The 27,805-nt window shown below is 35.0% G+C and overlaps 1 protein-coding gene and 1 long non-coding RNA gene across 4 annotated transcripts in view; both read left to right on the top strand.

Annotated features, from left to right (window-relative positions):
• LOC145695223 (uncharacterized) overlaps nt 1-22,301 on the top strand; it is a 119,502-nt gene extending 97,201 nt beyond the window's left edge. For 2 of the 3 annotated variants that reach the window (XR_014133127.1, XR_014133125.1), the window contains 2 exons: nt 16,161-16,296; nt 20,793-22,301. This is a non-coding gene — a long non-coding RNA (uncharacterized LOC145695223). The remainder of the gene's footprint in view (nt 1-16,160; nt 16,297-20,792) is intronic. The other variant, XR_014133126.1, reaches the window with a different exon arrangement.
• The window catches only part of LOC145661090 (uncharacterized), a 53,934-nt gene continuing 46,370 nt past the window's right edge, over nt 20,242-27,805 (top strand). Inside the window, exons 1-5 of the mRNA XM_081726535.1 lie at nt 20,242-20,402; nt 21,719-21,783; nt 22,290-23,060; nt 24,571-24,654; nt 27,707-27,802. Coding sequence (XP_081582661.1) covers nt 20,242-20,402; nt 21,719-21,783; nt 22,290-23,060; nt 24,571-24,654; nt 27,707-27,802 — 1,177 coding nt within the window. The remainder of the gene's footprint in view (nt 20,403-21,718; nt 21,784-22,289; nt 23,061-24,570; nt 24,655-27,706; nt 27,803-27,805) is intronic.

Raw genomic sequence — 27,805 nt, 5'->3', positions numbered from 1 at the left:
TATATTTTATTATTTTTTAAATAACATATACCGACGTACATATACTACGAAGCTTCCATATCTACCACTTTAAGCAAACATTATCTACTCTGAGTCAATTGGTCCGTAAATTGTACAGTAATCATTAAGTTTAAAGATATTCCAATTCTGTTTCTGTATGCTCAGATAGACAGTTATATACTAGTAAATCAATGCTATTGCATAATTTATTAGAAAACTTCTAAGTTGACATTTCAAATAGTCGTAGAATTTAACATTACACATGAAATTTGGAATTACTTGGTTATTTTTATATTCCGAAATAAATCATTTGGAAGATAATATGGTGGCAAAAGATGATAGGGGAGAGAGAAGAATCTCTCCCGAATAGTTTAAACTTTAGCAATTCATTTTATTAATTATTCCTTTCTTCTCAATGAAATTTTATAATTATTTACTGTTTTACCTGATATGTTAATTTAATCTTTCAAACTCGGCTTTCGAAGATTAATACAATATTTTCCAAAAATAAGCACCAACTTCTAAAGCACTATGTTAATACATGTATATATCTTTTTTCGTTTCGAAAAAATTTATTAATTTTCTGTAATTTCAATTTTAACATCTTGAGATGCAGATCAAAAACCAATTGTAATCCAAATTTAAAATTCTGGGATACGGATTAAAATCCAAATTGTAGTTCACGAACATCTAGTAATGCGCTAGGTACAGGTATATTTTAGTGGCGCATTACACCAGCGTTTGTATTGTCTATCTTTCACTATTTTTACGATTCAACAATTTATGTGATGTATTTCTATAACATAGCATAGCCCTTCTCCCACCAACTTTGACCCCCTCCCCCTCCGTTTCTTATGGCTCTCAGCCGCTATAACTTTGTATATACACATATTTTCACATCCTCTATCAGGCACACTAAGTTTCATCCGGCAACTCGATTCATCCATTTGGACCCTTTACTTGAAAGGGTGACGGATTACATGCAAGTTAATGATGGAAGCATTGGTGGAATGAGATTATGGGAGAAAACGGGAATAAATCGAGAAAACCCGCGGACATGATGTTGCCCACCACAAACTTGCTTGGCCGAAGATCGAAACAGGAATAAAGGTAAGTAGTTTACCACTGAGCCACCATATCCCCTACAAGGGAACTCGTATAACGGTTGATTTTCACACAAATAGATCACTGAATATTCAGATTCTAGATTAAGAATATCAAGATACATTCTTATGTCACTTAACCTCAAAACTGAAAAGGGGTGCTCTTAAACTACAAATAACCAAAAATAACTAAATAAAATGACGTGTTTGAAAACTCAATAATAATAATAATAATAATAATAATAGGCTGAATAAATTTCCAGACAAGCAATAAAAATAAAAAGAGGAAATCACAGTCTCTGATTTTCCTGAAATTTGACTATGTGAAACTATGAGAGAATCTGTGAAATACATACAGTCCTTTTTTTTTTCCTAATGAAGATATAGCAGATGGAAGTTGACCAAGCAGAAGCCACTGTTGAACACCATCTATCTATTAAAATGCTACAACAGCAATAAAAGAACCTGAACTCCAAGTTCTTAAGTTGGATTTCAAACCTTTGATTTACGGTTATTTGTGATTTCACTTTAGTAAACACAAATTTTTAAAGTATGTGTACTTTAAATAAACTATTTAAATACCTCTTTTTTAAATAAAGTTTATGTTTTAAAATTATTGTTCAAAGCCTTTGTATTTTAATAAGCGTTTTCCAAAATCAATGCAAATGAATTGTGCTGCCATCTTTGGAGTTCTTTTAAACTATACGTTTGTGGGCGTTTATATGTTTGTAGCCAATCCTTTCGACAATGAGATCTCGGAAACTATAGACTAGAAAGGTGACGTTTTCACTGATCGATTGCAAATTTTGTGTAGATTGTCCAGTTCTAATTGAAAATTTTTTTTTAAAATAAAAAAAAAACATAGCCATTATTCCTTTATTACATTTTTACGGGTACACTGAAAGTGTTGAAATTAGAAAAGGAAAAACTAAAGCATCCTACACATTATACATTCCAACACCACAGAATTGTATACAGAGGTTGCATACATCTCAGGCGTTTTGTTCCATGACCAAATTATAATGAAAAACGAAGGATAACCATTTCTGCACTCTAACAGTAAGTTGAATCTTTATTGTTTGGAGTGTTTTGCCCAATAAACACCATATATCACTAACATTATAATTAATTGTGTGTGTAATGTATTTGCCTATTGCATACTGCATGCAAGAAGAAAGAAAACACTGATCATACACGAATTAAAAACTCCAACCGGAAGTAGGCTCAAATCTTGCAAACGGTGCGAGATATTGAAAAAGTAATCGATAAAATCTCCCCTTTATGGTATCTCTTACCAATTTTTATCAAGACGTCTTTCATTTGTGTCTGTAAAGGGACATGTACAGATGTGAGGGATAACAAGGAGATTCATGCTCATATGTGAATGATGCGCTGTGTAGAGAGCGCAGGTTCAGCTAGTATTTAAAAAGAAAATCACAAAACATTTCATTCCAGATGGTGAATCTTTTTTGAAGTATATTCATTGCTTCATAGCATAAACAAGTAAATCTATAGAGCTGTTCAAAATCAATTTTTGTACAAGAGTTACAAAACTTTATTTATTTTTCTCAAAAACCTAAATTCTGAAAATATTACAGAAGTCATATATATGAAAGAGTACTTCATATACTGAAAAGAACAAGCCTCAGAATTATATAATTAACCCGAAAGGATTCCAAAGTTGAACCTTGAATCTGGGGACAACTTATATTCTTTCTGAAAGGGTTTGTCGAGAAAGTTTCATAACAGGTTTCAAGTTCTTGTCCGGAAGTGACTCCGCCCCTTCAGGGGTGGAATTATACACAACAACTGGACTTATATGTCTATATATATCAAAGTGCTCTGCATGACTAGTAGATTAAGAATGTAATAAGCACTACCTAACTATATCCTATATCAAGGCAATAAAACCAAAACATTGACTATTTCACTATACATATCCTATATTAATGGAAGTTGAGAAAAGCATGTCCATAATATCCAGTCAACAGAAAGACATTTGATATCATAACTAATGAGACTCATTGTTATGGCGAGATGTGACATTCGATGTATTTCAATTTCTATAGTTTCCTCTATTTGACCTACATACGTTGTCAGATTAGCACGTTCATTATATGTTCGTCAATTGCTCATCTAGAAGAGTTATTTGATAGGTCACACGATACAAAATCGTTCATTAGAGTTAGTTATTAATTAGGGGAAAACTAGTCGTGGTGGTAATTTGAGCTCATTTACTCGATCAGAAAAGCTTTCTTTGTAGCTATATAGACCCGATTGGTCACCCTGTAGGGTTTAAGCTCTCTCGCCACGACAAGGCTCGGGTAATGAGAAGAAAGAAGGCTCTGGATGGATGCTGTTTGCCCGAGCTTGGCTTTTGTTTTTGACCATGTGTGAGAGTCATGTAACTAACAAGTTACGTCCTGGTAAATTAGTGCTGCCAGGACTTGGCCTTTGTTTTTAAGGTGTAAGGGCCACGTAACTTATACTTCGAAGTTACTGGAAGTTTGAAATATATGGATCCTCCATATAAGGATGAGCCTCATCCAGGAGTTGTTTGAACTCCTTACCTCGGGCATATTGTTTTGGTTTTATTAGCTTGATATAGGATATAATTGGGTAATGCATATTATATTCTTGATCTACTAGTCCTGCCCATGCGGAGAACTTTGATATATAGGACATATAGGTCTAGCTGTTCCATATTTCCACCCCTGAAGGGGCGGGATCATTTCCAGGCAAGAAATTAAAACCATTTTGGGAACTTGCTTGACAAACCCTTTCAGGGAAATATACAAGTTTCCGCAAATTCAAGGTTCAACTTTGGAATCATCCCGGGTAAATTAAAAAGAAATGCTGTGGAAAAAATTACAAAAACTAAATTGGAATTACTAAAATGTTTTATTATTATGCCCATTCTGGCTACAATACTGCTACGAAGGTCAAGACGTCACAATATTGTTGATTGTGGGAAGAAGGAACGAACCTGGCAATGGACTGTGCGATGACTCATTGTAAGTGCTGCAGTAGAAAGTGACGTATTTTTACACAACCCTGTAAGCAAAATGGAATAGGGTGATTACGAAAACCAGATAGCAGTGATAGTTGTATATAGAGTTGGAAAACCAACATGAAATTTTCAACTCGCTAAAAGAACTAAAAATCATTTACTTCTTTCTTACATAAAAGTGTACACCTAATTGTAGTAGTGTATTGTGTACTGTTTGGAACAAAGTTAGTAACAATCTGAATGGTATGCGTTACAGGCTTCGATAGGTTGTGTTCAGTAGCACAATATTTTACTAGACCCCCGACCCCATTACATAGTCCTTTTCCATGTCCACTTGTACTAAAAATCTATTCTGAGAAAGCTGTTAATTTTGAAAATTTTAGTTGTAAACGGATTTTAAAATGACTATCAGCGTCATTTGAGATTATGGTAGTTCTGGTTGGTTTAACACCAAGGCTTTCTTTGTTTGGTTTTCTGAAGTGCTAGCAAATAATGAGAAGAACCCTATCCTGTGTCATCATTTACAATTGCGAAGCTTTTGTCTCATCGGTGCAATAGGTCAACGCTATAAAAATTGAAATTTCGGCATTCTGTTAATGGTAGCCCTGTACTTCTCCTGGTAGAATAACAGGCCAGTCCTCTGTAAAATCACAGTGATTGAATATTGGGCAGATTATTTTTTCTAAATCTTTAGTGCGGGAGATGTGATTTCACATTCTTCGCACATTTTGAAAACTTGATTAGGAAATCCAGAGGCAAAATGGCATGTTCTTGCTTTCAGGCATGTAGTACGCTTAGCTCCAGTGGCAGTTTGCTTAGCTTTCCAGCGATGCATTCCAAACATTCTATGCATAAATGTCTGAAATCTTGTAGAATAGCTATGTGATCGATTTAGCGACCCAATAATAGGTTCATCTTCTCCGTTAACTCTCTATTAAAACCAGAAGTGGTAGAAATCAACTGTTTACGGTTCAACATTGATCGCGATAAAACCAACTACACCAAAGTGACAAGCGGTTTTTCGGAATCGATTCAGCATCTCAAGATGATGTACACCTGTAACACTCTACCAACACCGAAAGTGGTGGAATTTACTAATACATCCGGTTTAAATGTTAATTTACGCAGATCAAAAACGGCAAGAGTCGACTCAACGTCTTAGTAATAGATTCTGTCTCCTCAGTTAACCCACTACCGAAACAGAAGTGATAAAATCAATCGTCTCCTGTTTCAACGTAGAACAAAAACTATAGTAAATAGCGACATTTGGTGTTTTTGGAATTGATTCAATGTTTCAAGGAAGTTTTACTATCAAAACATGTAAGCCGAAAGTGGAAAAAATTACTAATACTTCCGATTTCAATGTTGAGCACTACATAACAAAAATGTAACAGATAGCGACAAGCGGGGTTTTGGGAACGATTCAGCTTCAAGAAAAGACACTGTCTCCACCCATAAGACTGTACTAAAATCGAAAGTGATAGAAATTTCGTAGTACCTCTGATTTCAATATTGGTAACAAGTACAGTAAATATTTGTACAACAAAAACAGTAACAGATATCGAAAAGCATTTTTTAAAAATCTATTCAGCTTCCTCAAGAACAGGTTGCATTTCTCCATTAACCCTCTATTAAATTCGAAAGTGGTAGAAACCAACAGTTTTCGGTTTCAACATTGGTCGCTATAGAACAAAAACTGTAATAGATAGCATCAAGCGGTTTTTGAATCGATTCAGCATCAGGAAACGTACCATAACCACCCGTAACATTTTACCAAAACCGGAAGTGGTTGAAAATTTCTAGATTTCCAGTTTTAAAATTGATTAACGTAGTTCAAGAACGGTAAGAGGTATCGGTGAGCTTTTTTAAATCAATTCATCATTCCAAGAATATGTTCCATTTTTCCCTGTAAATCCTCAAGACAGACCGGAAGTAGTAGAAATTAACCGCTTTCGGCCTAAACTTATACAGGCATAGTACATAAATTATAATAGCGATAAGCAATTTTTGGAATCGGCATCTCCAGGAAGGATAACCTCTCAATCCCTAGTATACCACTAACACCGAAAGTTGTCAAATTTACTAATATTTCCGTTTTCAAGTTCATCGTGATAGAAGATAACTGCAGTAGATAGCAATGTTTTTTGTTTTTTTTTTCTGGAATCGATTCAGCGTCTCAAGAAAATATTCTATCTAAATCCTTAATACTCTACTAAAACTGGAAGTGACACAAATTTACCTGTACTTCTGGTATCAATATTGGTCTTCACTGAGCAAAAACGGTAATAGATACCAAGAAGCGGCTTTTAGGAATGGATTCAACATCCAAAGAATAGATTCCATTTTCTCCATTAATCTTCTATTCAGACTAGAAGTAGTAGAAATCATCCACTTCGGGTTTCAACTTTTATCGCCATATAACAAAAATTCAAAAGCAGATTCGGACAAAAATTTTTCTGCAATCGATTCTGCGTCTTAAGAAAATAATCCATCCACTTTTGTATATTTCTGCTAAGACCGGGAGCAGTAGAAATTTACCACATAACAGGTTTCACCTAGCACTCTCTTTGTATTGCAGAGGAGCTCATTCGTGGCTAAGCGGTTAGCGTACGCGCCATTGGCGTGTTAGACCCGGGTTCGATTCCCGACGGGAGCTCATGTGGTTTGGGTTCCACGTTAATGAGTAGTCCACGTCTCTCATAGCCTCGCTGCTGAACGGGACAGGGCTAATTTGCATAATTGAATTGAATTTTGCATAATTTAAAGTCTACCGTAGGTTCACAATTGTGAAACGAAATTCACTTTGTATTTTAATTAGGGATGGACAAAACTGGTTTTTACAAAAACCAGAAACCGGTTTCTAGAAAAACCGACATTTCGGTTTTCTCCAAAATCGGTTCAGTTTTTCACCAAAACTGGTTTTGGTGAAATCTTTTGGAAAACACAAAACTATTTCTGTGGAAACGGATTCGGTTTCCGGAGAACAATGAAACACTATTCTGGTCAGAAATAGAACAAATTTTGAAAAAAAAAAAAAAAAAAAACGAAACCGGATCTGGTGAAGAACCGGGCCGCTTTTTCTAAGAGCCAAACTGTTTTTTTTCTAAAATCCGAAAAACCTGTTCTTGTGCCCACCACTAATTTTAATATTGTTTTTTTAAGATATAGACGAGCTCTTTCTTTTTAACGGAAGTGTACTTTCTTATGATGGTCCAGTGTGTGGAAATATTTTTTTTTATTTTGACCTTTTTTTTTTTACAGCAAATTTCCTTCCGAATGAAAAAAAAAATGAAAATTATTAATGTGTTCAGCATAATGATATGGAGATAAGTAATGAAACTGTACGGTTTATGGTTACAAGGATAAAACATACTTTGCAATGCTGTCGAAATGCTACATTATATCCCGAAGAGAAGTTGGCTTCTTAGTAAGACTTTTTTCATTTGATTTGAGTTAAGCGCCTCTTTCAGCAGCGAGATTATATGAGACGTGGATCTACAACTTAACACGTATTACGGAAACGTAAAAGACTTAGAAAATTAGACTCCAATATTATTTTAGTGCATAAAAAATGTAGTCACCTTGGAAAAACCCGAGTAACACAAATAAGTTATTATTGGTATAGTAACATACTTGGAGAAGGACACCAGAAAGAAAAAAAATATATAACAAAACACTTTGTTTTGTGAAGAATGTGAAAGCAAGTGTTTTCCCGCATACGTCACTAAAACTATTATTTCATAGTCTAGAATGCACTGGTTCTGAAGGACATGAAAAAGAAAAATTAAATGAGGCTCATATAAAAACTTCTGGTTTCTAAACCAGGGTATTTAGTTATTCAGTAATTTGATCCTTCAATCGCATTCAGTCGGTTGAAGTGTCATCTTGATTCGTCTCGTATTGTCGAGTCAGAGACTATCGGGCAGGTGGTACAATTGTAATTGATCACCGTAGTAACGCGAATATATTGTCGTCGTTCCTGACTAACATCAATGGACCAGAAAATGTAAGTTGTATATTGCCCGCCGAGGAGCCATATCACGAGTAATGTGATAAAATAGCACGGTACCGTGATGATAAATTTGTTAAATTATAAGTTAATATAATAGCTAATAGCATATTTACCACATCTGTTGTTTACGTCGGTAGTACAGTAGTAAATGGTTATGATTCTACCAATTATCACTTATCCTATTGCAGGAGAACAGGGGTAAAAGAGTAATCTTTGATTAAGCACAATAACCTAGGTTAATTACTCTTTAGTTATCTCACTTTATTGTAATAATAATAATACAAAGTGGATGAGCACTTTACAGGGCTATTTTAGTTTAAATACAATTATTAATAGGCATATGGGTCATCCACATCGAGAATTAGATGCTCGTTTGGCAAATTACATAGTGAACTCATAAGCAATATGCTTGTAAACAGACATTAAAATGCTTTACGAGAATAGCTTCTCTTCCAAGCAACTTACAGAATTAAATGTAATGATTGTTATAATTGCAACAATTGTAATAATTATAATAATAGTTCCGGGTTTATCATAACCTTCGGTTATGAGGATTTGATTGACATGTACTGCCCTGCCATAATTATGCACAAGAGTATAAAAATCCATGGAATATACAACTTACATTTTCTAGTCCATTAATGTTACTCAGGAACGACGACAATATATTCGCGTTACTACAGTGGTCAATTACAGTTGCACCACTTGCCCGATAGTCTCCGACTCGACAATACGAGACGAATCAAGACGACACTTCAACCGACTGAACGCGATTGAAGGATCGAATTGCTGAATAACTAAATACCCTGGTTTAGAAACCAGAAGTTTTTATATGCGCCTCATTTGTTATTTTTCTTTCTCATGTCCTTCAGAATCAATGCATTCTAGACTATGAAATAATAGTTTTAGTGACGTATGCGGAAAAACACTTGCTTTCACATTCTTCACAAAACAAAGTGTTTTGTTATATTTTTTTTTTTTTCTTTCTGGTGTCCTTCTCCAAGTATGTTACTATGCCAATTATAACTTATTTGTATTACTCAGTTTTTCCAAGGTAACTACATTTTTATGACCTAAAATAATATTGGAGTCTAATTTTCGAAATTATAAAAATTTCGATTGTCTTTTACGTTTCCGTAAGACACGGGATCCGAACCACATGAACTCCCGCCTGAAATCGAACCCGAGTCTTCCACGTCAAAGGCATGTTCATTAACTCAACCATGAGAAAGTTCCACTTTACTAAGGTGAATTAGACTCCTAATTTATCAAACAATTGAACTTTATTCAAAGTATATCATTGAGTTACCAAAATGAGACTGTTTACTTATCAGCAAAGGAATTTCCAGTTCTACTTGAATAACTGTATTTCAGCCGTAAGTATGAAAAAGTGGTTTTTAAATCGTCCTTATGTTAGTACCATCTAGTCGCAAAGATCAAATTTTGTATTTATTTATTATATTTGAAGTAACTGTAAAAGACTGAACGTTCTTTTCTACTCTAGGTTTTTGCATTGAGAATTAAAAATCCTCCCTATTTGTTGAGAACATCTGTTGTTTCTGTTGTAATTTAATTCTCGAATCAAACGTATATTTTGGGCCGGCGATTGAGAAGTACTTGAATTGAAAATTAGGTGACTGTGAATCAAAAAGTGTAGAAAAATTGCGTTTGTAAAAAGTACTCTGACTGTACCTAGTTGAATGTGCACAATCCAGTCGACTGAAGCTTTTACAAAATGGAAATGCTACAAATTATTTTTATCATCAATCAGGCTTGATGAGAACATTGTGCTGAGAAGACTATAATACTTTATGAAGATAAACATGAGTGCCTTTTAGTTTTTAAAACCTAGCACATACAGTGATCTACTACCAAGCCTACGAGATGATCATACTGTATTTAACACCGTCGCCACAAATCAGAGTTTAGTTACCTATTCTTCTGGTGTGAGGTATGTCGTTTGTAAAATGGCTGATACATGTTCAAATCTGAGAATAGGTTGGTACACTATATTTCTTTAATATAAGAAGTAATTTAAAAAAGACATGCAAGGGTGATTTTAAATAGCAATTTGTCTAGCTAAAACTTAATATAAGTGAGAAATAAAATACCCTTTGGTCCTATTTCGTTACAACTAGGAATCCTAGATCAAACTTCGAGAAACGTCCTTCCTCTCTTTTGGCTCCTGTTTACTCGTACATAAATCCAAAGTTAGTTCGACAAGCGTCAGAAAGCAATTGAAATACAATTTGTCCACGAGCGTCATATGCCACTCATTTAGTACTTTTTCTCACGCCAACCAAATCCAGTATTTGGTTATGAATACAATTAATACTTGGAAAATTTTGGGGAAAACAAGCTGATAATACAATATAAACTGTAACACGTGGTTAATGAATTTCACGGTACTGTGTTTAATTGTGCTTTTATACGAATTTCTGCCTCAGTAAGAAAGTCATTGAGAAAAGATTACGTGAAAGACAGATTGCCACTGAATACAGTTTTCTTTTTAAGAGGAATACTTGAAAAGTAATGCAAAACAACTCATATAATATGATTTAAAGACAGATTCTCCGAAATACACTGAATAAAACGTGTTATTGATTAGTTATAAATCGATATGGTGAAGTTGTTTATACGTCATACTGAAATAGAGGTACTAATCGATGTACTATTAGATATTAACAGTTGTGTGTAGAGTACAGTACATTGTAATCAATATGATAGATTACTTATGAAAAGAATGATTTGGTTCAGGCAGTTCTTAAGAAAGGTTTTTATTGATTAAAACATACGCTTATTAAACACAATAAGCTAATTGCTTTATTTTCTTGCGTGACATACACTTAATAAGTAAACTTACTTTTCTTCCTCAGGTAGTTGAACCTTAGATATGTTGCAAAAATACATATAGGATGAATGACATGATCCTTTAAAAAATTATTTTCTTCATATTCTTCCATTTTCTACGATTAGTTTTTATTAAATGTTGTGTTGCTGTTTCTCTCTCTCTCTCTCTCTATATATATATATATATATATATATATATATATATATATATATATATATATATATATATATATATATATATATATATATCTGATAGCATCATAGTTCAAGAAGTGATCCTTCATACGAAATGGAAGTATGCTAGGTCCTAATAAACAAGAATTGAAAACACTTTTTGACGAATTTTTTCAGTGAGGATTTAAAAGAACCATAATTAACTTCCTTTTGTCTCCCATAACTGAGAGACGTATCTGACAGCGTACCGTACTCCTCCATCCTGACTACTGCAGATGTGCTCAATTCACAACAGATATCAAGAAGATAACATATTCTGATGTGAGAGACTACCTCAATTTACACTGCCCAAGTGCCTCTATTTTGGTGATTAACATGCTAAACAGTCATCCGCTACAATACAGTAACTCTCTGCGGTGCTATTCAGTAACACCGTACTGCAACACAGTACTACTACTTCAAATACACTAAGCTCAAATCTTTATTATTATCCTTTGTTTCCATTTTATTTTTATTTATTTATTTGAATTATGTCAAAGCCTAAAACTTCTTCGCAAAAAGTAAATACCTTACTTTAAAGTTATACATTATTAATTTACTCTTGTGCTCTTGTGTTTGTCAGTATTGCATATATTTTCAAGTTGTTTTCCCATAAAACAATGCTTACTATACGCTGTTATGGGGCCGCGGTGGTTCAGTGTTAGAATGTTCACCTCTAGTGCATGGGTCCTTGGTTCGATTCCAGCTTGCGCCAAGTGAACTTCGTAGTGGCCAAACACCGTGTACGTGGATTTTCTCGGAGTTCTCCCGTTTCCTCCCACATTCTTCTTTCCATCATTTCATTCATTTCTCATTATCACTGTCTCCTTTAGCCTAGGCGGCATAATCGTGGGACGTAAAGCTTAAAGATTTCATATTTGTTTAGTGTCATAGATATACGTCAGTCCCTCGCTTTCTTAAGGAAATTCCTTGTGCCTTCATTGTACATGCCTGTTCTTTACATTTTTAGACAATCTTTTGTTACGTTTCTTTGTAGAACGTTTGTTGACGTATTTCTGTGGATTATGGTATTGAAATGAAAATGAAATCTTTAAGTTCTACGTCCCACGGTTATGCCGGTTAGGCTAAAGGAGACGGTGGTGATGAAAAATGAGTGAAATGGTGGAATAAAGAAAGGGGGAGGAAACGGGAGAACCCAGAGAAAACCCACGAACACGGTGTTTGTCCACCTCAAAGTCCACACGGCGCGAGCTGGGATCGAACCAGGGACCCCAAGCACCGGAGGTGAATGCTCTACCACTGAGCTACCGCGCCCCCCAATTATGGTATTGCTACATATTGCCTCAAAATTTCGTTTCCTCGCATTTTCGGACGCCTATAGTGCGGGCGAGAAGCATTTTTTTTTATTATTTTTTTATTTATTTATTTATTTATTTATTTTTTGTTAGATATCTGTTGGAACACTATGTGGGAAAGTGATTCCACAAACAAAGTCAGAGACTTTTAGCTCAGAAACAGTTGATCTTTGTATTTATGAAAAATGCCCAAGGCTGTTTTTTCATTAATAGTCCATATTGTGGAGTAACCAATTCTAACAGATATAGTAGGTGAAAGCAACTCCTGCATTTTAAATGGCAAACTATGTTGAATAAAAGTAATATATCACTTGAGAGAGATTTCCAAAACAATCATTTTAATTTGGCTATTGTGTCTTTGTGTGTCCTCTGGAGAAAAAAGCTAAATTCATAAATTTACTTATTAAAATTTACTAAATTTAACCTATTTTTTTAAAAAATGCTTAAATTAGGCAATAATGCCGAAACACACATTGTAGTGATTTGAGTGTTCGACATTTTAACAAAATTGGACCACTGATGTGGCCAAAAAGAATGGTCACGAGCAATCAACAAATGTACACAGCGAAACGAGTCTAGTAAGATGTCGGTTGCATGAATTTTGCAGGGTAAAATATTTACATGTTGAACTACAGGGTGTCCCGTAAGTTTGCAAAGAAAAGAAAAAATGAACGTGTACACAATATGCTCGATATGTTGCCCCTTCTGTTCAATTCAGCAGTCTCTTCTTGCAGACTACTTCCACCATAGAGCAAAACGACCTGGATATGTTCCTCCTTGCTCAAACTTGGTTACCTGCAACAAAACCTCATGATTCCCCAATTTTCTGGACTATGGGACACCTTATATTTCATATGCCTAGGTCCAGATTTCCCAAACTGTAAGTGAATTTTTTGAAATATGCATCTCTGCCATTTTAGATAGAGATCTTATTGTGATGTAGTAGTTACATCAAAATTTTTATCTCGTAAAGATATCCTTCGATTTCGTTTGCTATTGTACATTTTAAGTTGTCCCCACCTATACCGTCTCGCTACGTCCCTTGTCATATTTAAAACTTGGCCATTCAAATAATTGGAAAATTTGATTTTGATTTAATTTTGAGTTTAACGTCCCTTTCAGCAGCGAGGCTTATATGAGACGAGACCTACTGATTAACGTGGAGTCCGAACCACATGAGCTCCCGCCGGGAATCGAACCCGAGTCTCCTACGCAAAGGCTTGTACGCTATCCGCTTAGCCACGAAGGAGCTCAAATAATTGGAAAAGTCCCGGCATTAATCATTCATTAGTTTGAATTATAAAATGGTGAATCGTAACTTTTGGGATTCCCGTCAAGTCGTAATAGTACCGACTTCAAAATAAAAACTTATTTTCACACAATAAAGAAATTACTGGATGTCCATGTTAGTTGGATAAAAACGGACATCTGGTAATGTATGAATTTACATTTTACTTGAGTTGAGTGTAATCAGGTAAATTAAATATTTTCAGTTGAAGGTAGTTCAGTTTGTTAAAGCAAACCATACCATGTCCTAAACATTAAGAGCTGAAAATATTAGGTATTCTAACAACTTTATTCCTCTGGGATATCTTCTTTAACGTCTTATCGTGGAAGTGATTGTATTATTCCATCTATTTATAAACTGACTTCAGTAACATCTGCCAGATTCTAATATAACATCAGTTCGGATGTGTAGTCCAGAACAAAAGTACGTATATGGATCCTGGTTTGTTCTTTTATCCGAACGAATTAACTAATTAGAATATAATACGAAGTAGCGCACAGAGAATTATCTCTTCTCTGCACCAGAGAAAACCAAATTAAAGTTGACTCGTTCAAAGTTCTTGACAAAAGATATAGAATTGAAAACTATAATCGCAGTAGCAGAGGACAAAAGAGTAAATTCCTTCTCACTAGTTGTAATGTAATATATACGAAGGTCATTCAAGATGACCAAGACTTTCTTACGTAAAATATCAATGAATCAATGTGAAGCTTCATTATTTCTTTAGGAGAGATCATGATTCCTTGCGAGTAACCATGTTCCTTTACAATGCTTTTGCGTGTGCGCATCAGTGTAAACGAAGATGGCAGCAAGTAGTGTACCTGTTTCTTGGGAGCAGTGGTGCATAATGACATTTCTTGTAAAGTAGAAGATGAAACCTGCTGAAATTTTGCTTAAATTGTAAGCACAATATGGTAAACAAATTCTGTCACGACGAAGAGTTTAGAAAGGGTATCAGGAGTTAAGTGAAGGACAGAAGTTGAAAACAAATGAACCGTACGGATACCATTTGTCCAACTGCAGCCACTCTGGTGAATATCGCCCATGTTGAACAAGTTACCCTTGAAGACTGGCAAATAGCAGTCCGTGACGTAGCGCATCAGTTTTGTCAGTGTGGAGAAAATAATTCACAGACATTTACTCTTCCGTAAGGTGTATGCAAGATGGGTACCTTGACATTCGGTTGAGCAACACTAGTCAACATGCACCAGAAGGTTTTGCCGCACCGTACTGGAGTCCAGATTAGCTCCCAGTAATTTCCACTTGTTGGGCCTCTTAAAGAGCATTTGGGCGGGACGTATTTCTAGACATGAGGATCAATCTTAAGTGATCATCATATATACATTTTACATGCGATCCTCTATTGTGATTTTAAAAGACATTGTTCATTTCTTTGTTGAAGTGGGACCCTTTCTGCCCACTAATTTCACCTGTTGAGAATTAAAGTAAAATGGGACAAATATCGACAAGTAGGCCTTTTCCAGTTCAACACATGATGGATGCTATTATTAGAAGACAGCATGTTTGCGCTTTATGTAAAGGAATGGGCAAACTGTCAGTGGGTAAGTGACTGCAAGAAGTACGTAACAGTAGCAAACTCTAAAAAACTTCGTTCGGACACTGACACGTGAAGTGTGTTCCCAAATAAAAATTGAGTTAACATGTCTCAGATTAAATAATGCTTTTCGTAAACATTTGTCATATAATTTCCGATTGAATGAAGTAGAGTGAACATTTTAAGAAAAATAATTTCTTTAACCAGCGATCTTAACGAACATAATCAAATGAATAAATGAGAACATAACTACGTATTAAGAAAACGATGTAGGAAAATATTCTCGAATTGCATTATATGCACCTCTTCGTGGTAAGTTAAGATTTAATTGCAGCTATGTCGTCATATCAAACAACATACTTAGGGAATCTGGCTTGATACCTTGCATTAGTAATTCCAGACGGATTACCGGTACGAACCTGAATTGGTTGAGGTGGAGTTTTATTTATTTATTTATTCTATGCGTAACAGAAATTCATGGAATTTCTGAACCACATGATCTCATAGGGCTCGAACTTTGGTCTCTACCACAGAAGACAACAACTTTTACTAGTTAACCACGTCTCTGGGATTCATCCTTGGAATTAATGACATGCAAGCATAGAATATTGTGGGTGGTAGCTACTAACACAGACTCAGTTCGAAGAAACCGATGAAGCTGTTCTTTGCTGCTGGTGTAGCAGACATCTAAAACGTATTAGTAATGTTCGAGAGCAACACACTGCATACTTTTAGTGATGATGAGAGCATTGTTGCTGTAACCTTTTTATTTTTTATTTTATTTTATTTTATTATTATTATTTTTTTTTTCAGGCCAGAGGCTAGTAATTAGGCAAATCCATCAATATTGGATTCTGTGGTGAATGTCAACGTTTGCTGAGGAGTGAGCACAGCAGCTGCAGAACTCTTACATCTGGTACAGGGGGTTCATAGTTCGATCCCCGGCAAAGTAAGTTTGTGGTGGATAATATCGTGTCCTTCGGTTTTTCTTGGAGTACTTTCGTTTCTTCCCACATTCTCATTCCATTGATTATTCCATTATCATTCACTTGCCTTAACCATCCATCACCGTTTTAAAACGGGAAGCATTATCGGATCCATCAGTAACAGGTATAGATTTAAAATTTAAAAAAAGTACTCCCGAATTGCTTCAGGGTATCTCAATCTGGGCGATTTAACATTCGCTTCACGAGAGAACTTCGGGGAGGTAGTTCTAAGCCCTTCTGAAGCCGATATTGCATCATCTCGATCATCATGAAGATGTCTTGGAGCAACTCACATTTTAAATCTATGAATTTTATTGAACAATTACTCATTACTTAACGTATTAAATGATATCAGCCTTTTTTTTAATGTCCTATGTGAACAAACTTTTCGTTTTGGTATTACAGCCAAATGGTACAGAGCTAGCTGCCTTTTTCAGAAAATAAAGTCTTACTTGAAAATTTCAATTCTAAAGCGATGAGAATTCTAGAAATCCCTTGCTATAGTAAAGTTAAAGCACGAGTTTTCCCTTCAATTGAAAAGTTTTTGCAGTCCATTATTCGCTACGAGAGCAAAGATATCAAGTATGAAAATTATAGAACCTTTGTTGCTATCGGCAAAAAAGAAAAATGTTAGCTATGCCTCAACCTAGAAAGCTAAGAGAGAACTTAATATTGGCAACAAAGTTCAAGAAAGCACAAAGAAAAAAAATCGCCACTACCCTTATAGTGTGGTTGGAAGGCAGAGAAAGGAAAAGTAAATGAGATTTCGATAAAGATTTCAACACATACAATGGATCTACGATTTATTACAAACCCCTTAGTTCTCGAATAATTTGGTGAACATTTTTTTCCCTCGTATAAGTTTTGTGAACATTTTTTCCCTCGACTTCCTAACACCATTTCGGGGTATAAACACACACACATATACCAGTAGCGACAATTTCATGCGCCTGTAGTGCCTTTGTGTTTGCAGTAAACATTATATGTCAGAGTTTTGTGTTCAAAAGCTCATGTTTTGTTCTTTTCTTGCAGTTTTTTTTTTTTTTTTTTTTGCCCTCATACTTTTTTGTTAAATTCATTGCTAAGTATTCGTGTTTAAAAAGGATAATGTATTTTCCTTTTGTATTCTTCATCACAGAATAACACTTAAAAGATCTAAAAAATGCATTAGTACCATGTTTATATAGCTAAAACGGGTTAATTGTATTTACATTAATGTGGTGGGGGGAAAATTCTACTTACGAACAGCGTTGCGGAACGGATTAAGTTAGAAAACCCGTGGGTTCACTGTAAATATTCTTGGGCACTGTTATATCCAAAACCTTTGTCTGTTAAACCTAACCATTTTGCTGTTTTTCACAATGCAAAAGATACATCCTTAGGGCTGGGCTTAGTACCTTTGAAAGGTGCCTGTTGATTCTTCTAGTCCACTAGACATGGTGAACCAGTTTGTATATGACTTATTTGTAAAGCCAGAGCATCAAGAAATCAACAAAATTTCTTTACTAAATGCAACATTATTTAAAACCTTCTTTGCATTTTTTGGAACAACTTCGTACAATTTCATAAAAATCAATTCGGTTGGTTACAGATATAACAATGGATGTCGCCACATATTGTGTTTGGTTGCCTGTTATAGATTTTAGTGTGGCTGGAAACACTTAGAAAATGTGCTGATATATTCCACAAGCAGTTTGTTATGGAATAAGAGAAATGAAACAGAAGATGTACAAAAGAAGTAGAAAATGTGAAAAAGGAGAGAATGGCAAACGTCGATCAGGTTATGTAGTTCAGCATTGTTACATTCTAGTCGGAACAGAAAGTGAAAAATTAGTAAAATTTAGGATTTTTCTTTTTTTCAGAGGTACTATATTAAATGCCTCGCGTATTAGTAGATAATATCTGCACTTTTCACGTAGAATTCCTACAAGTAGATAACAAATCCATATATTCCAAAGCAAGCAGTTTTCATATATCAATTCCTATATGCCTAACAGAAACTTCCTCTTCTGTTTTTAATTCGTTCCGGAGTAGTATTTCTGGAATCCACAAAGTGAATGGAATAATGCTCAAAAATTATCAAATGTGGACCCTGTGTGTCCAAGTCCTCAAGAGAGACTTAATAATAGTGAAATTTCTCTTTCCCCATCCCTTCACAGTGGAATTTCCAAAATCTGTGAATGTCAATAAAATGTTGGTGTTGTATTAATAAAAAATAAAAAAAATTTTAAAAACACACCTTCTTATTCATAAGTTTGTGTCCGTTCAATCAGTGATTCAAAAAAGCCTCCTACGTGACTCATATGTGGATCGTATTAAATTCATTCATTTTATCCATTTCTTTGGATTGCAACTTCCAAAATAAACGCAAGGAAATGACATGTTCTAATTATTCTGCACATGAAAAAGCGTCCATATACCAACTTTCCTACATCAACATCCAACGGTTCAAAAACATTTTTAGCTTTGCCTACATTATATTGAATTCGTGGAAGTGAATGATGATCACATACTGACTAATAAAGTGTATGCAATACATTCTGCATTATCTTGATAGTTACATACTCTTAAGCAAGTAATTACAGCATGTGTATCTCCGTTCATTATTCTGATGCGTTGAACACCGGCATTAAAAGAAAAGATGAGTAGCATCAAATTACGCACCTAGTAACGTTCCTCTCAATTTTTCGTCCAATATTTAGAATGGGACTCGGCCACGGGCACTGGGCACACAGTGATGTAACTCCTTTTCCACAACGCAATCTTCACATTGTCTTCGTATGTGTGTTTGCAGTGGTAATTAATTATCCCTTAAGGTCTGAAAGCAATGCAGAGGTCTTATTAAACGCTTGCAGGGACATGAGGTTTGGAAGTAAATACATGGAAGTTCGCCAGGATTGTAATACTGCAAATTATGGATGCGTCAAAATATCAAATAATATTTTCATATATCTAGTCAGTGATAACAAACCAAAACCATATCCACGAAGAAATGAAATGTCGACTAAAAGCAGGGAATTCGTGTTATTATTCAGTTCAAAATCTTTTGTCGTCGCGAATTCTGTCGAGGAATTTGAAGCTTAAAATATATAATATAAAAAGATAATCGTGCCTGTTGTGTTGTATGATTGCCAAGCATGGTCGCTTACTCTGAGGGAAGAACAAGAGACTGAAAATATTTGAGAATAAAATCCTGAGATGAATATTTGAACCCAAGATAAAGGGAATGGGAAATGGTGGAAACTTCATAACGAGGAACTGTATACTTCAGACAATGTAAAACCATGCTTAGGAATTTTATCATTCTACTTCCAGATTTCTGTAATTCCTGAATTCCTGTACAACCCTACCCCCCCCCCCCCCCCCGAAAAAAAAAAAACTTTGGATAAGAACATTAACCAATTTAAGAGTTCCTACACGGATTTCAATGAAAAGTCGGTATTGGAAATAAAATGCAGTTGCCAAGAGAGTTGCATAGGCAAAACGAAAACAAATCAGAAAGTCTGAATAAAAGAACATATTAAGAATTCAATAGCGGAAAGTCTGGTGTCAGGTTGATCGAAACATTTCAGAGAAACATAACACAGGGTAGAAGATCCAGAAATTATATTTGGAGCTAGAAATGGAGTAGAAAGAGACTGCTTTTTGAAAATTTATTTATTTATTCATTAAAATAGAAAAGCAAAGTAAAAAAAAAGAGAAAAACGAAATTAAATGTAGACAAGGGATTATTAAGTCACGAATGGGAGGCGATGGTTAACAAAATGTTCACAGCTTTGGCATGGCAATAAACATAATAACATGAGTTTGCAATTTTCCAACAAGGAACAAAAAAGGCGTAAGAATTGACTCCGCCAGATCTTAGTTTGCATCAAGTTCATCTGGAGATTACTGACGTACTTGACAACATGTTTCCGTACAACACAGCTCTTCTCTTAACAAGTCCGTTCCATTTTTATTCCTTGATGTTTCTGTTCTTTTTATTGCGGTTTTTATTCTCCGTGAACAAGACTCCAGGGAAGAGTCGAAAGCTTGGAAGTTCAAAGAAAATTCAGGAATTACAGAATCTGTAAGTAGAATGAGAGGAACTGTAGAGTTAATAACGTTTACCAAACATGGTCATCAAGTCTAGGACGCTCAGGTGGGCAAGTCATGTAGCGAGAATAGAAGAAGTTGTAACTGAAAACTCCAATCGGAAAAAGGCTATAGTAAGACCTAGGCGCAGATGGGAGGACAGATGGATCTCGTAGAAATAGGAATACAAAGTAAAAACTGGATCCAACTGGCTGAGATCGGAAATAATAGAGAGCTTTTGTGAACGCGGTATTGAACTTCAGTTAGTTAGTTTGAGGGGAGGCTTGCGTTGCATAGTGGTTAGCGTACCGGTACCATATACATAGGTTCTCACTCTGATCTGTTATGTTATTTCATGCTTTAAGTTTCATTGATTTATTTATAGTTTAATTGCAGATATCTACACGACATTGTAACACTTACTATCAAGTTTCATTATCTTGAACGAAAATCTGGATGTGTAACAACCCAATTCTTCAAAAGTGTAAACTGCTGTAAACGCCTAGGAAAACTGTGAAGAGAGTAAGGAATAATCAACTGAAAGGAAGAATACAGAATGCTAGAAAGGAGAGGAAACGATGTATTGTTTATTTTGTGCTTTTGAAAGGAGGAGTAATAAGGTTTGTTGTACCCTGGTAAGTGTTCTCAAAATAGAATTTGTCAGAAGAAAAACTGGTTTTAAACACACACACACACACACACACACACATATATATATATAATATGTATTTAAGACGTTTTCATATGATTTTTGCACGTAGAAAAATAAGGTGTGATTTTTATACAGAAGAAAATTCTATATTTTCGAATGAAGATGTAAAATTGTGGTACATATATTTATATATTTAATGCCATGTATATTTGGGTAAATTACGGCACAGTATTGAATTGTAGAAATTTCAAAGGTTAGGATAGTTGGCACCTTTTATTTCAGGTTTTCTTTATTTGTGTACTTTTTCTGAACTATGAACTGAAGTTTAATCCAATCATATTCTGTCAACATTTCAAACTAATTATCCTTACTCCTTGTTTAATTATGTATTTTCAGATTTTGTTATTAAACTGTGTTAGTTTTTCTTAATGTGTTGTACTGTAATCACACGTAGTGTAGCATTGTTTCAATAAACTAATGTCTTCTTCGCACAAACACATCCACACAGACGAAGAGAAAGCAAGGCATGTTCGCGTGAATACTCAATCGTGCAGTTGCCATATCAATTGTGGTTGAAGTGTAATTTCAAATTGATGAACAAAATAGTTTTATGAGAGGGATTATGCCATTTGAATATTTGAATTGTTGTTATTGTGTAGTGTTCATATCCTTAGTAGTTCTTTGTTGCTTAGTACATGTATTACAGCTACAGGGTTTACTATAGGTTAATAAAATTACTATTCCTCGGGAATGTTTCCCCAAGTTCTCACGTTTTATCAACATATTGCAGAAATAATAATAATAATGTATGTAATTCTGTTCGATTTTCTCACATCTACAAAGTGATCACTAATTTCTTGCGCTTCTAGTCCAGTGTTTAATCTCGTATTACAAGGTCCCGATAGTATTCCGAGTAGTGATTCGGATTCTTTCTTAAACATTAAGATCATACCAGATTCAATGTTAAAAAGGGACATTAAATTCCAAATAATATATCAATTTATCAGTATTTCTCGTGTAAAAGAAAACACTGCTTTATAACTACCAGAAATTTTAATCTTTGAATTTACTTTTCCTTTTTTTAATAGGTTGTAGGTTGTAATGAGTATCCTGACGTATTACAAATTACTGTGTAGTTTTACAATTCCTAGAATTACCTCCAACGTAATGTACTTGATACCATATAGCGTACCGATTATATTCGTAAATAAAGGAAACAAAATCATTAAGAAATTGTTTTTTTGAAAAAGAAAAGTAAAGTTGTGAGAAATTGCGAAGCTAATTTCAAGTCATATGACTTTTTAAATTTAATTATAAACTCCTTTGACAGGGGCGGTGGACCATGGGAAGGTTCTCTAGACGACCGATTTCGCAGAGATCAGCAGCCATTCCCACCAAAAGATGCTCCTTTCTCTCAGAGACGCGACGCGGGACCTCGATCCAAGAAGAGTGCTCTAGACGACGATCCATTCCCCTCGGAATTTGACGATCCCTTCGCGGAGGAGAATGAAGAGGACCCTTATGCAGAAGAGGATCCCTATGCTAATGAAGATGACAACGAGTTTCCAGACGAAGACCCTTTCCCTGATCCTTTTCCTGAAGACGATGGAGACGTTACTGGAGATAAAGATGATCGTCGTGGAGATAATTATGGTTCATATCCTTCCGGCGACAGAGGTGGTTTTCATTCACAGGGCGACTTCCCATATGATCGATCACCCTTTCCAGGCCCAGAACGTGATCGCTTTGGACCTTATCGTGGGCGAGGAAGGGGTTTTCAGGGGGGTCGAGGAAGAGGACGTGGGAATGATTTTTATGGTGGACATGATAGATTTTACGGTGAAGATGAGAATGGTTATGGTCACCAATACGATAACTACCCTCCCTCAGAAATGCCGCGAGAGAGGCAAGGGTGGGGTTCTGCAAATCAAGAGTGGGGTGATTTTCAGATAGAACCTGCAACTGTTGTTGATTATGGACATAAGCCTGCTGGGCCAATAGGTGAGTGATGTTCGTTTCATTTGTTTGCAAAGAAACTTCATCTATACACATTTAAAAAAGAAAAATGTGTGGTTATACGATAAATATGTGGATAAGAAAAGAAAGTAGTGTTTCATTTTTATTTAGTATTACCAACAAATAAGATCACATTTTGTTAAGACTGAAGAAACTCATAGTTATCCAAAGAGTTCTTATCGTTAGTTTTATGATCTTAAATTACGTATAGTAATTTATGAAAAGGTTAAAATTATGGGATTGCACCACAAAGGCCAAAAGGAAAACTTTTTCACTTGAATTCAGTTTATCTGGTTAGAAAACTTTCAAAACTATAGTGAGTAGCCAAAGTTAAAAGAATCGTGTAGTCTAACAATAGTTATGGTGTATTATTTTCTGAATTTTTGGAGTAAATTACCGAATTAAATAAATTCCTACATCATGCCAGTTATTTTAAGCTACAAAAACTGCTCAAATTAGTTCATCCTAGTATAGTTAATACAGGCTTAGAGAAATTCACAATATTGTTACTGTCAATTTCGAAATATATGGATATACCAAAATATACTTGTTTGCATGCCATGTGGAAGATTGTATTACGCATAAATGTATCTTGATGCCAGTAATTCTACCAAGCATTTGCCCATATGAAAATTCTAGTTCGTCGTCTTCTGTATATAGCGAATTGTCATCCAGATTATTCACATTAAATAAGTTACCCATTGATACAGCAGTTCCGTAACGTTTCTGCCGTGCAACTTTTTGTTTGGCAGTTATGAAGCGGTGGCCCGTGTGTACACCCATAGGTTTGCGCTACCAGCAGTTGAAATGATGATGTGGTTGATGTTAAAGATAGCCTTAATTTTTTTCTAGTAATCCTTTATAATTCGTTGTGTAAACTGAGAAATACAATATTTTGTATTTAGTTTGTTTACAACATACCATCCTAACCAGATATATATGATGGGAAGAAAAAGTTAGCCAGAAAATACTAAACTAAACCTTTCGCTTTAATTGCAGTAAGTTTGCAGACGAAAAGGCTAAACTCTTTGTTCTTTAACCGTTAAGTGTAAAAGATTTCGAAATATAGGAATGGAAAATATTTGATCATATACAACCACCTAGCATCTAGCTTAGGAAACCCGCACAACAAGTTAGAATTCACTGGAGCTGGAAGCTTCTTCTAAATTTCTTATAGATAAATTTTCTGCAAATAGAAATGTACTTTTAAATTGCTTCTTCTCTCCCGAAACCAGTTCCTTCTCTCAATTTCATAGAGCACATACAAAACAAATTTCTATACCACGGTTTTATCAACGTAGGCTACCAGTGGCGATAATCATATTGCTATTAATTCGCTATCAAAGTTGATACGCAGCTCCTGATTGTTGTACAATACTGTTTATTTACTTTCACTTCTATTATCTGTTAGTGTTACAAAATGTGAATACCATGATGTCTCCTTTATGTAAAACTAATAAATACTACGTTATTATGTGATTCTTGATCTTTCCAGTTGATCCTATGGATCCGTTTATAGAACCAGTTCAGACGTTCGATTACGGACATGGAACTGCACGGGGACCAACAGAAGAGGATGGTAAGTCATTTCATGTTAGATTGCTGTGATAGATGTATGATTAAGTGTTATTACATAATGGACTAAATACGACAAAATGCGTTTCAATTTATCGAGGATATGCTTAGAAACTTTATAAAGGATAAAACGGCAAGAAGTTAAAACTATAACATTCACTAAGAAAACGATTAGGTGTATGCTACTAAATCGAGCAGTCAACGTAGGAAAATTGTACAGGAAAGAAAGTGGGTGTTCGTATGTTTAAGAGAAAGGATTTAAACAAAGACGTCAGGAAATTCAGTAATACTGGAAATTGAAAACTTAACATATACTCCAAAATCTTGTACAGTTGTATTTCAAGAGTATCCGTATTTTTAAAAAATTCTGTTCGAGATTATATATATACAGTAAAAAGTTCGAGATGGTATATACAGTAAAAATACAAACCAAAAATAAGATATACAAGAAAAGTATTAGGCACAAACAAAGCTGCACTGGATACACTGATACAGAGGCTATTTCTCCACAGTAGTACCCCATCATTGTTCAAACGCAAAACAAATTTCTATATCTAGAATTATAAAAATCCGGCACCTGCATCTGGAACCACGTTGTGACTTTTTTCCTGGAAACATCACACACAATTCTCTAATTGTAACAACCTCTGCTTCGATGCGATTGCAAAGGTCGTCACTGATCTCCTCTTCATCGTAAATATCACGCACTAACCTTCTGCGAAAGCATCGCATTTTGTCGAGTCATTACGTTCCCGTACACAGACACTATTTCTTGATCTCCAATGAACGCTTTACTTGCCTGCCTGCAAAAACCTGATCACGCTGTACATTTCACACCTGACAGGATTTGGTATTGCCACTGCCATTTCCAACGCGTGCTTCTCGCAGAAAACTCAGCACAGAGCTGACGAATCACTCAATTTTCGTAGTATGGATCAAGGTTGCTGTCAGTGTTGCCAGCTTTGATATACATTTTTCTCCTAACCTGCAAATGTATTTGTGTCTTTCCTGACAAACCTTGTATATATAGGGTAGACCGTTTATCTTGAAACACTCGAGTAGCTTTTAAACTAATACATAAAAACACTAAAATGTTGTACTGTCCAAATACCAGCAGGTGACATTGTTTGATATATCCTGCAATACTACCAGACTAACAGTAATACCAAGCCAACGTAAAGTTACGTTGTTTTTCAAATTGTAGTATTGCAAGATATATTTTACAAATTTCAAATGTACGTATTAAAGTGTGTGTTAAATACTACACTTGTTGTTCAGTGTTGCAAACCATGGACTCTGCGGTATCACAAACATTGGAAAGCAACCAAATTGTGGACGCTTCTACAACATTAATAACCCAAGTGAGATGGACGTGATAATGCACATCAATAGTACCTTAGTGTCTAATACTACGATCATGATGTGATGTATTTAGTAGAGAGGAACAAAGTTACAAGTGATTAAAAATTCAATCTTTTTCAAAAATGTGCTTGGATAAGTACCACTTCCAATCACATGATGATTTTCAAAAGCGATGGACTTTTACAGCAATTTGATATCTCAAATCGTTCCGGAGATATATTAAACATTGATAAAGTTTGCAGCACTATTTAAAATCGTATAATTGTAAGAACTTTTTATAATTGCAACTACCAAAAACTGCTCCAATGGCAAAGAAGCAAAAGAAAGCAACAATATTTAAAAAAAAAAATCACAAAAATATGCCATTTTAAACAGTATAGCAATCTTACCTGTATTTCTCTTATCTCCGGAACGGTTTGAGATGTTAAATTGCTGTAAACGACGTTATGATATTAGCGACTATTAAATGCCATTTATGATATACCTATCAAAACAGTTTTTCGAAATATAGGCTTTCGAAAAATGTCAAATTTTCAATTCATTTTAACTTCGCTTCTGTTTATTCGTAATACTTCATATATTAGTGCTACTCGACGCTAAGGTACTCTCAATGTATTTTTCTCCGTCTGTCTCACTTGCGTTATAATTGCTGTAGATGCTTCCAAAGTTTGGACGTTTGTAATACTGTAGCGTCTCAGTTTGCAACTTGAAATTTGTAATAGCCTGACGTAGTGCCATTAAAAAAAAAATATATATATATATATATTCGGTTGGCAACACTGTTAACCTTGTGGTACTGTAGAGTATGTCATACAATGTCACCCTCCCTATATTTATCTGGTGCAACATTTTATACTTCGTCTAGGCGTTTAAAAATAAATAGTCCACCCTGTATATTTGGATGTCTAGCTAAGTTTAGAATATGTCATAATATAATTATATTATATTATTTGTATTATTTTACGAATGGCTAAGGCTGTATTTAGTTCGTGTTTAAGAATTAAAGAATTGATTTGGATAAGAACTTTTGTAGTATTTTGTTCAAAATACATCTTGTTGTATAATTGACTACGGCCATGTCCATTCAAAACTTATTAAAATAAGCGACTTAATAGTGATATGCCTGGATTCATACAAACCAAGTAAGAGAACAAAATCAGTAAAAGATTAGTCAAAAAATAAAACCTCTCTTTTGAAATTTTCAAATTCGTTACGTGAGCCCTTACAGGGGCCATGGTGACTCAGTGACAGCGTCACCTTTAGTGCATGGTGTCCCTGGTTTGATCCCAGCTCGCACCAAATGGGTAAACACCGTGCGCGTGGATTTTCTCGGGCATCTCTCATTTCCTCAATTGTTTTATTCCATCATTCTTATGATCGCCGACTTTTTTTAGCCTACACGGTATAACTGTGGAACTTAAAACTAAAAGATTTCAATTTCCCTTATCCAAATCAACCCTTCAATTATACAGATAAATTATAACGTCTTGTTTGAAAAAGAAAAGACATATTGATATAAATAATTCAATCATGAAAGTGGCTAACGGTCTTCGATTGCTATTATTATTGAACCAGTGCAAATTTCGTAGTATTCGTTTTACGTCTTAATTCACTTACTAAATATTTAAGAGTTAAAATAGCATACTTCGACATATATTTCAATTTACTTTAATTCTTTCTATTTGCAATCATAGAATCTTGGAGGAAAGAGGGTCGAGATAGTGCTCCGTCGTGGGATCGTGATGGAAGGTACCCAAGAGGCAGAGAACGCAGTAGATGGGAAGATCGAGGTG

Source organism: Thermobia domestica, chromosome 9 (genome assembly GCF_964235325.1).
Source record: "Thermobia domestica chromosome 9, izTheDome1.hap1.1, whole genome shotgun sequence".
In the NCBI taxonomy this organism is placed as follows: Eukaryota; Metazoa; Arthropoda; class Insecta; order Zygentoma; family Lepismatidae; genus Thermobia; species Thermobia domestica.
The sequence above is the reverse complement of the archived record's forward strand: the minus strand, read 5'-3'. Positions and strand labels throughout refer to the sequence as shown.